Here is a 13,097-nt window from a genome sequence, read left to right on the forward strand (position 1 = left end):
TTATAAGCAAGAAATCTGCCTGTAAATAAAAAAAACGGTTTACTTAAAAGTTATGAGTCATTTTCCAGTTAGGTATCATTCATTGATGTCACCACATCATGCCACTGTCTAAATTTTGACCACTTTATTCCGCTGTCGCAACTGAACCACAAGTACCATCGATTTTTGTTTTTGAATCATCATAAAAAGGCCCATGTGTATTAAATACATACATAAACACATTTAACGACAATTGAATAACTGAAAATAAGAGCCCTCACTCACACAACCTTAATTGTTTTTTTTAATTTGATATTGGTTGGCAATTGTTTTAGACTTTATTAGTATTGGAAGGTCATTCATTAGTGGTTTAACATTACATTCTGTACAGTGCATCTGTCACCATCAACAAAAATGAACAGTTTTCTATAAACCCACACAACTCTGTTCATACGCAATGGCGCACGCACGCGCGCGCCCCCCCGTGGCTTGGCTACTGACCCGAGTTCAGGTGCAGAAAAGTCAAAATCAAAGTAAAGCACAACCATAAAACGCTACACACACCCTCCCAAATCTCACACACTAAACCGAACGGTTAGGGAAGAATTATTCCCTTTAAGTTTTGATTTTATTTTCCCTTCACAGTGGGCCAGGGTTTATCCACACAAACAATGGGGTAGTGACAATGGTCACACAGACAATGCACGTAAAAGTAATCTACAGCCAGTAAAACCAAAACATAACCTCTGGTGTTGACAAAGAAAACTTTACCTACTTTCCAAAGATTTTATGACTCTTCCCTCTTTGACAATAATAGTAGTATTGCACCCACTTGATGAGAAAATCCCATCAATTAAATAAAGACCCACAACCCAAAAGTAGGCACGCACGCCCACACACTCCCTTTATACAGGCAACAACGCTGTGATCTATTCCAAGCTGGAGCTCTATCTAGATTTGATAACTAACCTGTACAGAATAACAGCAGCTGATAGAGATCCTGTGGTAGGTTAAGTCCATAACAGAACTCATTTGAGACTTGTTTCTGTCTTACTATCTATTTAAAGGTAATTACAGAATCCGTGTTATCAGAAATGAGAACCGTGACTGTTCAGAGTTAGCAATCTTAACTGCGGAATGGTTTAAGGCTACAAAATACAGGATGTTTCAATACATCAGTCTACTTCTCTCAAATGAGGATGGTTTAAAATAGACTAGAGTCTTTCTGCACTGAGTACTTCAGAAACGGCTATAGCAACCTGAAATAAATCTGAATTAATACTGTCGAACTCTGATACTACACATCTCTATCAATTTTGGACATGGTAGTGTCCCTGCAGGTATTAAGGCTTAAAGTCTCTATTGTCCAATGTGTAGTTGCTAGATATGTGAAACTAATAACCAAAGTCTCATAGAGACAGGCTTTTAAAAGGGACGCATTATTGGTAACCCTATGCTGTGCTTACATGATCATGTAGGAAGACGGGAGAGTAGTTTCAAGGTTCACTGGTACTGAGGCCAGTGAGATGCTGTCAGGAAGACATTAAAAGGCCTAGACACAGGACTGCAAAACTAGCATAGCTGGAATTCTTTGGGGTAAAACAAATACTTATTTTGAAAGACCAATGGCATCCATTTGTTAACGCTTTTACCGGTGGTAACCAATCAAGAAATTCATTTGGGGGATGGGATTTGGAGTCAGCCGAAATACAGCCATCGGTGGACTCAGGACTGGTGGCTGGCAATAAGATTCCGCAGCTGCTTGACGACAGTGTCGATGAGCTTCTGCTTGTCACGCTCATTCTTACGGAACTGAGCAAACATGTTGTTTTTCCGACTAGTGTCCTTCATCCTACAGAGAGAGAGAGAGAGAGAGAGAGAGAGAGAGAGAGAGATATTAGACAAACACAAAATAAAGGAAATGATGACCGCAACCTGCATATCTCTGTCAGATCTTGGCATGTACATAAAGCTACATCAGATAACAATCTAATCTGATATAAAATGAAATGCATCAGTACTGTTGAGTAAACTATTCATATTTTCCAAGAAAAATCTGTCAAAGATCAATTTTTTCCTCCCTTTGAGACACCTGCCTGAAAAAGACCAAACCTTTGGGGGAGTATCTTTGGAGAAACCCCAAGTCCTTGTTTGAGGTACAGTTGTGTTGGGGGGGGGGATAGAACATCAGTAACCTAATGAACCACTGCTGTTAGTAGTCGTGATTTTCTGCATGGCAAATAATTTACTTGTAGATGCAGTAGTGTAACAGAAAAACATCAGACCCAGCTATCATGACATGCACGCTGCTTGTTCTGAGTAACCGACTCAGTCATCGAAAGGGGCGCGTTCAAAATAATAGCAGTGTGGAGTTTAATTAGAGAATTCATTCATCCTGGGATAAACAGGCATCATTAATTGCCCTTTATTAAGGAAGAAGGGAAGCAAATGTTTCACACATTGTCAAAAATATATTTCCTTCTGAACTGCTAAGTAAAATGGGCCGTACCAAGCATTGTTCGGAGGAACATCATATCTTGATTAATAAAAAGTTGATTGGAGAGGGGAAAACGTATAAAGAAGGGCAGAAAATTATAGGATGCTCAGCTAAAATGATCTCAAATGCTTTAAAATGGCAACAAAAACCCGAAACACGTGAAAGAAAAGGAGCAACTACTGTTAAAAAAGGTCGAAGAATAGTCAGAACGGCAAAGATTCAACAAATCGCCACCTCCAGAAAGATCAAAGATGATCTAAAATTACTTGTAAGCACTGTTACAGTCAGAAGACTGTTGACAGCTAAGCTATCAGCAAGAAGCTCCCGTAAAGCACCATTGTTGAAAAAACCAAACGTGTAGAATCGGTTAAAATTTACCAAGAAACATATCGATTGGCCCAAAGAGAAAATGGCATAACATTCTATGGACTGATGGGAGTTAAATTGTGTTTTTCGAGTCTACTGGTCATCGATGGTACGTCAGACGACCCCCCCAGGTACTGGATTCAAGCCACAGTTCACTGTGAAGACCATGAAGCATGGTGGCGCAAAAATTATGGTATGGGGATGTTTTTCATACTACGATGTTGGACCTATTTATCATATACCAGGGATCATGGATCCGTCTGAATAAATCAGAATACTTGGACATTATGTTGCCTTATGCCAAAGAGGAAATGCTCATGAAATGGGCAATGACTCCAAACACAAGTAAGTGAGCAACATTTCAGTTTCAGACAAAAAGGATTGAGGTAATGGAGTGGCCAGCTCAATCTCCTGACCTCAACCCCATTGAAAACTTCTGGGGTGACATTAAAAATGCAGTTTCTGAAGCAAAACCAAAAAAAGTCACAGGAACTGTGGAATATAGCTCGTTCATTCTGGGCTGAAATACCTGTTTATACCGTAGGTGCCAGAAATTGGGTGGCTTGATGCCATACAGATGCGCAACAGTTATCAAAACAATGGCAAAGCAAATAAATATTGCTTCAGCTTGAAGAGAAAAATAACACTGCTTTTTGTTTGAACAGATTAATAGTCCTTTTCTTTGCTTCCTGTAAAAAGAATAACACAGACTTGATAAAATTTGTTAACGCTTCAATTTAGAATTGAATGTGTAATGTTTCCACTACATTTGAAATATGGAAATAAAAGCTATTAAATACTTCACTTTAATCACTTTTTAATGCACTGCTATTTATTTGAACACAACTGTACATGCCTGGGTGCTTAGGATGTATCCCAGTTACAAAAGGCTTCAAAGGAGACAAGCAGACTGGAGCATCATGGAGAAGGGGGGTAGAAATCAGACCACCAGCAAAGGCCAGTACAAACAGTTCTGCCTGGTGCTGAAACACCACTTCCTCATGGATCACTGAACTCACAATGAGGTGCAAGTCAGCCAACTGTTTCACATCTCTTTAAATTAAGACCGTTTCATGGTAAATACAGTATGGCCGTTGATTAATTCTTGGCTTTCCTTACAGTGGTGCTTGAAAGTTTGTGAACCCTTTAGAATTTTCTATATTTCTGCATAAATATGACCTAAAACATCAGATTTTCACACAAGTCCTAAAAGTAGACAAAGAGAACCCAGTTAAACAAATGAGACAAAAATATTATACTCTGTCATTTATTTATTGAGGAAAATTATCCAATATTGCATATCTGTGAGTGGCAAAAGTATGTGAACCTGTAGGTTTAGCCGTTAATTTGAAGGTGAAATTCGAGTCAGGTGTTTTCAATCAATGGGATGACAATCAGGTGTGAGTGGGCACCCTGTTTTATTTAAAGAACAGGGATCTATCAAAGTCTGATCTTCACAACACATGTTTGTGGAAGTGTATCATGGCACGAACAAAGGAGATTTCTGAGGACCTCAGAAAAAGTGTGTTATTGATGCTCATCAGGCTGGAAAAGGTTATAAAACCATCTCTAAAGAGTTTGGACTCCACCAATCCACAGTCAGACAGATTGTGTACAAATGGAGGAAATTCAAAGCCATTGTTATCCTCCCCAGGAGTGGCCGAGCAACAAAGATCACTCCAAGAGCAAGGTGTGTAAAAGTCGGTAAGGTCACAAAGGACCCCAGGGGAACTTCTAAGCAACTGATGGCCTCTCTCACATTGGCTAATGTTCATATTCATGAGTCCACCATCAGGAGAACACTGAACAACAATGGTGTGCATGGCAGGGTTGCAAGGAGAAAGCCACTGCTCTCCAAAAAGAACATTGCTGCTCATCTGCAGTTTGCTAAAGATCACGTGGACAAGCCAGAAGGTTATTGGAAAAATGTTTTGTGAACGGATGAGACCAAAATTGAAGTTTTTGGTTTAAATGAGAAGCGTTATGTTTGGAGAAAGGAAAACACTGCATTCCAGCATAAGAACCTTATCCCATCTGTGAAACATGGTGGCGGTAGCATCATGGTTTGGGCCTGTTTTGCTGCATCTGGGCCAGGACGGCTTGCCATCATTGATGGAACAATGAATTCTGAATTATACCAGCAAATTCTAAAGGGTCATTCCATGTCAACTCAACCAGAGCCTCCCACCTCAAATTTCTGATTTTGCTTAAACTTTGCACACTGCAAGTAGCATGCCTTGGTAGTACTAAGGCCAAGTATTTAAGCTCAATTATTGCTAACTGTTGAGATTCAGCCTTGTTTTTGAGGTGGGGTCATTTCCTTCTTGAATGCTTCAATTCCAGAGCAACTTTGTGCATCTAGAAAAAGTACTTGTAGAAGTGTTAGGTCTATGACATGGATTTTTTTTTTTTTATCAGAAAAGTTAGTCCTCTCCTGATTTTAACCATCATTGTCTACATATTTTGTCCAGTTTAGCCCTCAGGTGGTATAGAAAAAGCAAAAATCACCTAAACGAAAATTCACTAGTGTATTTTTACGATTTTGATTTCTTCATTACTCTTAGCTTAGTGATGATAGAGACCTAAAATTTTTAATGTACACAGTCAGTAAACTTCTTAAGCATATTAAACAAGCTCGAGGCCCCAGTGGCTATATTTACTGACTTATTAACCCCTGAAATTGGACCCAGAATGAAAAGTGCTATTTTTGTCATGATTGGATACATACTTTTCTCAAAAGGGACAAGTATAGCAATTTCAGTTTTTTTGTGCTTGAAAATATGTGCCTTGGTAATAATGTGTGAAAAAATGGAAGATGTAATCCTCTCCCTTCTGAAGTTACAAGAAGACAATTGGACCCGGGGTCTGACATTAACCAACTGCTAGAAATCCTCTAAAAAAGGGAACACTATTGTTTTGTTGAACACAAAAACTCTCATTAACTAACAGTTTAGCCATACTTCAAGTCAGACATATCTAGCTATCAAAGATAAATTCAGTACAAGCCAGATCATTGATCATCATGTATTAATTATCACAGCAAACTATGATAATTTCCAAAAAAACTCTAGGCAATGTTCAAAACAAGTCACATTATATATTATTAATGCCAATTTATACACTGGTAGTGTTTCTAAGAGTTCATCCATGCACACTTGTGAGCAACTTAAAACTGTCTCTGATTTTGTCAAATGTCCATCTGTTGGAACTTGTACTGTCTGCCTGTAGTTGTACTGGGAAGTGGCAGCAAGCACAGCACATGGCCCACAGGAACCCAGCACTCGTCCTTCGGCCTGGGCCATTTGTACATGCAAGGATTCTATGTTGGCTTCATGAAAGTGATTAGTAGATCGGCCTTGTCTTTGTTTACCTCTAGCACACTTCCTATATACCAGACCTGGTCACAGACGGCTGCCGCATATGCACCAGGCTTGTATTCTTAGATATCATGATGTGCAGTAGAAATGTGCTAGAGTCCCACTTGTCATGGAAATATCTGCAGAGATCCTGTACATTCTCAGGTTAGGCCCATCAGGTATGAAGCTGTGATGGCTTCTAATGCCAGGCACCTTTGCTTCTTTGTACCGTTGTTCTTGGACCTGTGATGCTTCTGCCACATCTTCCTTAGAGATGTACAAGAACTTAATACCTTGGATTTCCTTGATAGCCCATTCATAGAGCACAATAGGCAACAGAATGTGGTTACTTCTTGTAGCTTGGAGGCACTTTTTTTTTTTTTTTACAGTACCCCAATGCCATTGCATGGCGATTTGCCATGACTACATGCATTATTTCAACCTAGAAGCCACTATAAAGACTTTGTTTGAAGATTTAAAACCCTCCTATGACCTTGAAAATAAGGTCAAGGTCAGGTAGGTCATATGGGTCAAAAGGTCTTGTCAAAGTCTATTAAAATCATATCACAAAGTAAATGCAATTTGAAAAGGCCACTGAAATACAGGCCCAAACCGTCCATTGGGAATACATGCAAATTGCCCCAAAAACAACGAACTTTGGCCTATAGACCCCTTTCACTGACGTCACCCGAAACTGGAAGTAAACAGACCCTGCGCCATTTTGGAAGACCAACAAACTCGTGATTAGGCAGCGGTATGTGAACCCACGAGAATAAAGTGGAGTGGCAAACGACTTAAACAAACAAATCTGAGCTGTTTTATTTATGATTTATTGGCCCAACAGTAGACTTGAAAGAAACCTGTGTGAGACTTGGCAAAAAACTGTGGATATAATGGATAAGTCTGTGCATGATCTGCGGACACTGAGGTAAGCAAACGCAAGAAATTCAGATTTAAAACATGCTAAATTGGCCCCAAGTTGATAACTGTATGAGGAGCAAGCCTCCCAGACTTCTCCAATTTAATAATAATAATAATTTAGGATGGTTTGGGGCTTGCTCGCTGCTGCCAGGTTGGTTGTTGAGTAGCCTGACTGGTTTTTTTTTTTCTTGCGTCTGGTATCATTGTTGATGCGAGGTTGTTTTTTGAACATGCCAATGCAGACACGATTTCCCCTGATGAGTTATGACTTCAGACACGATGCATGTGTGGAGGTGTGGAGTCCGTGTGATATGTGCGCAAGATAGGCTTCTCATGTGTTTGGAGATCCGCGCTCCGAGACAAGCGCCCCAAGGGGAAAAAAAAGGGACCCCCCGAAAATATCGGCATAGTTCGAACACTGAGTGTAGGCACTGGGTGTAAACAACAAATAGTTTACAATGTCTGGGTAGCAAACAGATGGCAGAATTGGTGTCCGGTCCTCCTTATGTTTCCATTCTCCCTTGCCCCAAGTCTTATCATATGGGTCAAACCCATCAATCACAGCCAGTTTCTCCACATACCGTGCCCTTTCTGCAGCTAGTAATGTACTCACATAACCCGAATTATCATCCATCGTGTCACTTTACTCTTGCTTGTACTTTGTTTTATATTGTGAGTGCATGTACTTGGTCTTCCAATATGGCGCCTAACAAAATCTCGCGGCGCGGTGACGTCATGTGAAAGGGGTCTATAGAGTCAGTAAAATAGGTCACAGTGACCTAGTTTTTGGTGAGCTAGGTTGTGGTCACCCAAGGTATATTCAGGCCATATACTGTATGAGCCTCCTAGCTCTTACGGTGTCAAAACATGCCCTGCTAACAGACAGACAGACGGACGGACGGACGGACTAAGCTATTTGAACAGCTTTGCTGCTGAAGTCAGCAAAGCTAAAAATACATTACCACAAATTTAGACCCTAGATCATCATAATTAACAACTTATGCAAGGTCAAAGTTGGCTCAAAAGAGAAAATTAGCATTTCTTGTGCATAAATGACGCAAATATTTTTCTAAGAAGGAAAGATATTACATACCTAATTATTATATATTATTTAAATATTATTAACCTACTTTAAATGTAGAAAATACCAGCTATGTACCGTGTCCCCCTCCTTGGATTTTGACCCCTAAAATAAGGGATAATTTGGCATTTTCATTCTGGGTCACGTTTGCATGTTCCTTCCTTTAAGATGTATAACATCTACAGCCATGCAAATACATGAAAGGCATAAGAAGTTGGTCCACAATAGTACAATGTTAAAGATATGGATAGCTGTGGTGTAGTTTTTTCATAATAAGCACTCTAACTTACTAGAAAATGCAGTCATGACTGGGTAAATTGTTATTTTTTCTATTTTTAACATGCTGCCCTTCATACATATGTTCAAAGCTGATGATAATGATGCCCAAATCCTAAATATACCTCCCAAACTTACAGTACAAGCAAAATAATGAAGATATGGCCATCATAAATGTTTTTATTGCCCTAATTTTGCTCCAGATTATAGGCGAAAATTGTAATTTTCTATTCATTTTACAACTTATGGTGGTAAATAAAAGTGTGACTTTTCATGGAAAACACAAAATTGTCTGGGTGACCCCAAACTTTTGAACGGTAGTGTGTATACATGTTATTTCACCTCCTCACTGCCATCACCAGGAACTACCTGCAGGCCAGGACAATGATAACATTTTAACATAGCCTATGGAAATCCAAAGTTTACACATTATCATCACGCACAGAAATTGCAAAACTGCAAAACTAGTTTTAAAACCGCTAAGTTCCAACTGTTAAACATAGCGAGAGGCTGGGCTACGTGTGTGTGTGTGTGTGTAAAGTGTAAACCAGTGCATCCTGACTTTCTAACTATGCCTGTGTGTTGCGTGAGCGGCAGTCAGTCAACAACTCTTCGCAAAGTTTCCTTATGAAACAATATGCTCGCTGAAATTATGGCAGGGAACGCCAGATTAAACATTAAAACTGCCTTCTGAGCACTGTATCTACAGGCTGCCACCGAAAGAAGGAGGCTACCAGAAAGGCATCTCTAATCCGTACGATTTTACTTTCACTACGACATTACTTTGAACAGACTATCAAAAAATCGCAAGGTGATTTTTTTTGTTTTGTTTATTTGGCCATAAACGTACAATAAAAACGGTACAGGTGTGGCAGGGATAACACAAAAAAGCATAAAAACTTGTTTCCATTGTGGTCCCTTAAAGTGATATGATAAAGTAAGGCACAGTTTACTTACAGTCGTTGTTTTTTGAAAAAGCGATGCAATCGTTTTCTGCCTTTTGGCACCCTTCATCATGCCGTGTTGGGGTCCTGAACTAGGAGGCGCTGTCCCCGATATACCTGTCAAATTTGTTGTGGGTAACCAAAGCAACCAAGCTCGAGCTCACAACCTGTGCAGTCTGCGCAGTTGCAACTATGTATGAATTTCGAGGACCACAATGGAAATAAGTATTTTTACTTTTTGTGTTATCCTCCGCAATATTTATATTTATATGTTCACATGTTATGTATATGTTTCTATTGCGAAATAAATCAATTAAAAAAAAAATGTACTGCTGTGCACCTCAATAAACCGAATGGTAATTAGTCTTTTGATTTTTCCGTGAGGTTTGCCTTATGCAAAGAAAGACAGCATAGACTTTTTTTCCTCCCTATAAGTGGGGGGGACCGAACGAGGTGAATTTAAATCTGGGTGGGACGAATCCCCCCCGTCCCCCCCTCTATCTGCGCCCGTGCAAAAGACCCCAGGGTATTTAATCGCGAGGTCACAAAAGACCCCAGGGTAACTTCTAAGCAACTGAAGGCCTCTCTCACATTGGCTAATGTTAATGTTCATGAGTCCACCATCAGGAGAACACTGAACAACAATGGTGTGCATGAGAGGGTTGCAAGGAGAAAGACACTGCTCTCCAAAAAGAACATCGCTGCTCATCTGCAGTTTGCTAAAGATCACGTGGACAAGCCAGAAAGCTATTGGAAAAATGTTTTGTGGACAGATGAGACCAGAATAGAACATTTTGGTTTAAATGAGAAGCGTTATGTTTGGAGAAAGGAAAACACTGCATTCCAGCATAAGAACCTTATCCCATCTGTGAAACATGGTGGTGGTAGTATCATGGTTTGGGCCTGTTTTGCTGCATCTGGGCCAGGACGGCTTGCCATCATTGATGGAACAATGAATTCTGAATTATACCAGCAAATTCTAAAGGAAAATGTCAGGGCATCTGTCCATGAGCTGAATCTCAAGAGAAGGTGGGTCACGCAGCAAGACAACGACCCTAAGCACACAAGTCGTTCTTCCAAAGAATGGTTAAAGAAGAATAAAGTTAATGTTTTGGAATGGCCAAGTCAAAGCCCTGACCTTAATCCCATCGAAATGTAAAAGGACCTGAAGCGAGCAGTTCATGTTGGGAAACCCACCAACATCCCAGAGTTGAAGCTATTCTGTATGGAGGAATGGGCTAAAATTCCTCCAAGCCGGTGTGCAGGACTGATCAACAGTTACCGGAAACGTTTAGTTGCAGTTATTGCTGCACAAGGGGGTCACACCAGATACTGAAAGCAAAGGTTCACATACTTTTGCCACTCACTGATGTAATATTGGATCATTTTCCTCAATAAATAAATGACCAAGTATAATATTTTTTCTCTCACTTGTTTAACTGGGTTCTCTTTATCTACTTTTAGGACTTGTGTGAAAATCTGATGTTGTTTTAGGTCATATTTATGCAGAAATATAGAAAATTCTAAAGGGTTCACAAACTTTCAAGCACCACTGTATATATTATGAAAGTATACATCATTTTCAATATTCTTTGGTCTCCACCAAACAGCTCATAACAACAGACACAACAGCCATAAAAGCAGTGTTATGTTTTGTATCATAAAGCTTTATCAGCTCTGCTCAATTGTACTGATCTCATTCACATAGCACTTATCTTTTACCTCACTGTGGGTTATTAGATGAGATGGACATCAACTCAGACAGACAATAGTGCTTCTGTGGCCACAGGACACTGACAAATATCTGCCTCTTATCTCTGCAACTATAGCTACCATCACCTAGCAAGGGATGTTTGCTTTTGGGACGGTGCGAAAATGTGGATAGCAATCTGTGTTTCCAAATATGGATGAAGAGGAAGTCAGTCAGATGTGTATCATAGGCTGTTGAAAGCAGTGTGAAAAAGGACATGTGAACACCGCATGCATGGAGGGACTTGATTTGGGTCATCATTAAAACTTTCTCACACAGTCACAACTACAGAATCTCAGTTAGCTATAATATCCATCATCTTTTTAGAGGTTTCATCACTTTTAGCAGCAAGCTGCAGCCTTCTCTTCATTTGTACCCAGACAGAGCTCCAGCTCACTCACCTCATCTGTAAACAATCCTCATGCAGGTCAAGCTCCAAAGCTTAACTTTCATGTTAATACCACCATCATGGTTATCATCTTGTAGGTCAACAACTACTTGAGCCAAACATTTGCCGTAGCTCTGTGATGTACAGCTGCATTGATTTCTGGAACTTTCATCCAATGTTTATCATCTCCACTACTTCTGTGTTGGATTTCTCATAAGCTGACTGTTGTTGAAAAATGGTGAGTGATAAAAGAAGCTTTTTTGTGTGTGTGTTTGTTTATAGCAGATGACTGTCTTCAACTCTCCAGTTTTGGTGAGGGCGTGGCCCACGGCAGCCACAGCTTTCTGTTCTTGGCTGCTAGAAGTGGAATCCAACATGTTCTTCTGCTGTCGTAACTGATGCACTTCAAGGTTCAACATGTGCATTTTGAGATGCTTTTCTGCTCGCCACAAGTGTACAGACTGGTTATCTGAGTTATTAGTGTGTTTCTGTCTGCAGAACTACTGCTCAGTGGATATTTTTGCTGGTGCTTTATTGCACTATTCTAAGTAAACTCTAGAGACTGTTGTGCATGAACATCTCAGAAGATCCACAGTTGTAGAAATACTCAAACCAGTTCATCAGGCATCAATAACCATGCCATGGTCAAAAATCACTGACATCACATTCCCCCCCCATTCTGATGACTGAACTGAACATTACCCGAAGCTGCTGGCCCATATCTGCTTTATTTTATGCACTGTACTTCTGACACACAACTGGCTAATTAGATAATTCCATGAATTATTCCACAAAATCAGGTCGTACATGAGCTGACAGCTGAGTTGGCTATAAGCCGTGTACAATGAGATTGAGTGGAATAACTTATTTTATCCACGTTCAATGGATTGAGAAACAGAGCATTTTTATTTTTTGCAAATTCGATAAATAAAAAAAAACTTTATACAAACCGTCTGACAAAATTTCCGCTTAGAATGTAAACAAACTGGCAAAATGACCGTAGCAATTTGTGAAAAATGCTATAAAAATAATCGGGGGGGGGGACATTCTTACCATCAAATACTTTCAATCCATATTTTGTTGCTTTTTTGTATTTTTGGGGGATTTTGTTTTTGAGTAGAGTTTTTATTTTGTCCCCGGTTGGTTCAGCAACATACTCCGCCATTTTGTTTTTTTTTTTTTTAAAGATTTTTTTGGGGCTTTTTTCACCTTTATTGGATAGGACAGTGTAGAGACAGGAAATGAGTGGGAGAGAGAAATGGGGAGAGATCGGGAAATGACCTCGGGTCGGAATCGAACCCAGGTCCCCGGATTTATGGTATGGCACCTTATCCACCTGAGCCACAACGCCCCCCCATTTTGTTTTTCTCTACTCGCGGTATAAGAGCTGATAGCCTAGTAGTAGCCAATCAATCAGAGCGTGTAATTGCTCATATCCAGTGAATGTGGATAGAATAATAATTAATACACAATGCACGGAGATGCTCTGGTTGAAGGGGCACCAAAGAGAATCCACAATTCCAACCGGAGTCTCTCAGT

General features: G+C 39.9%; 1 protein-coding gene across 4 annotated transcripts in view; it reads right to left on the reverse strand.

Annotated features, from left to right (window-relative positions):
- Window positions 1-270: 270 nt before the first annotated feature.
- Window positions 271-13,097, reverse strand: part of exoc6b (exocyst complex component 6B) — a 241,432-nt gene continuing 228,605 nt past the window's right edge. For all 4 annotated transcript variants that reach the window (XM_060936134.1, XM_060936143.1, XM_060936117.1 and 1 more), the window contains one exon: window positions 271-1,831. In XM_060936134.1, the coding sequence (XP_060792117.1) occupies window positions 1,705-1,831 (127 nt within the window). In that variant the 3' untranslated portion in view covers window positions 271-1,704. The remainder of the gene's footprint in view (window positions 1,832-13,097) is intronic.

The sequence above is a fragment of the Neoarius graeffei genome, chromosome 1 (genome assembly GCF_027579695.1).
Source record: "Neoarius graeffei isolate fNeoGra1 chromosome 1, fNeoGra1.pri, whole genome shotgun sequence".
Classification (NCBI taxonomy): Eukaryota; Metazoa; Chordata; class Actinopteri; order Siluriformes; family Ariidae; genus Neoarius; species Neoarius graeffei.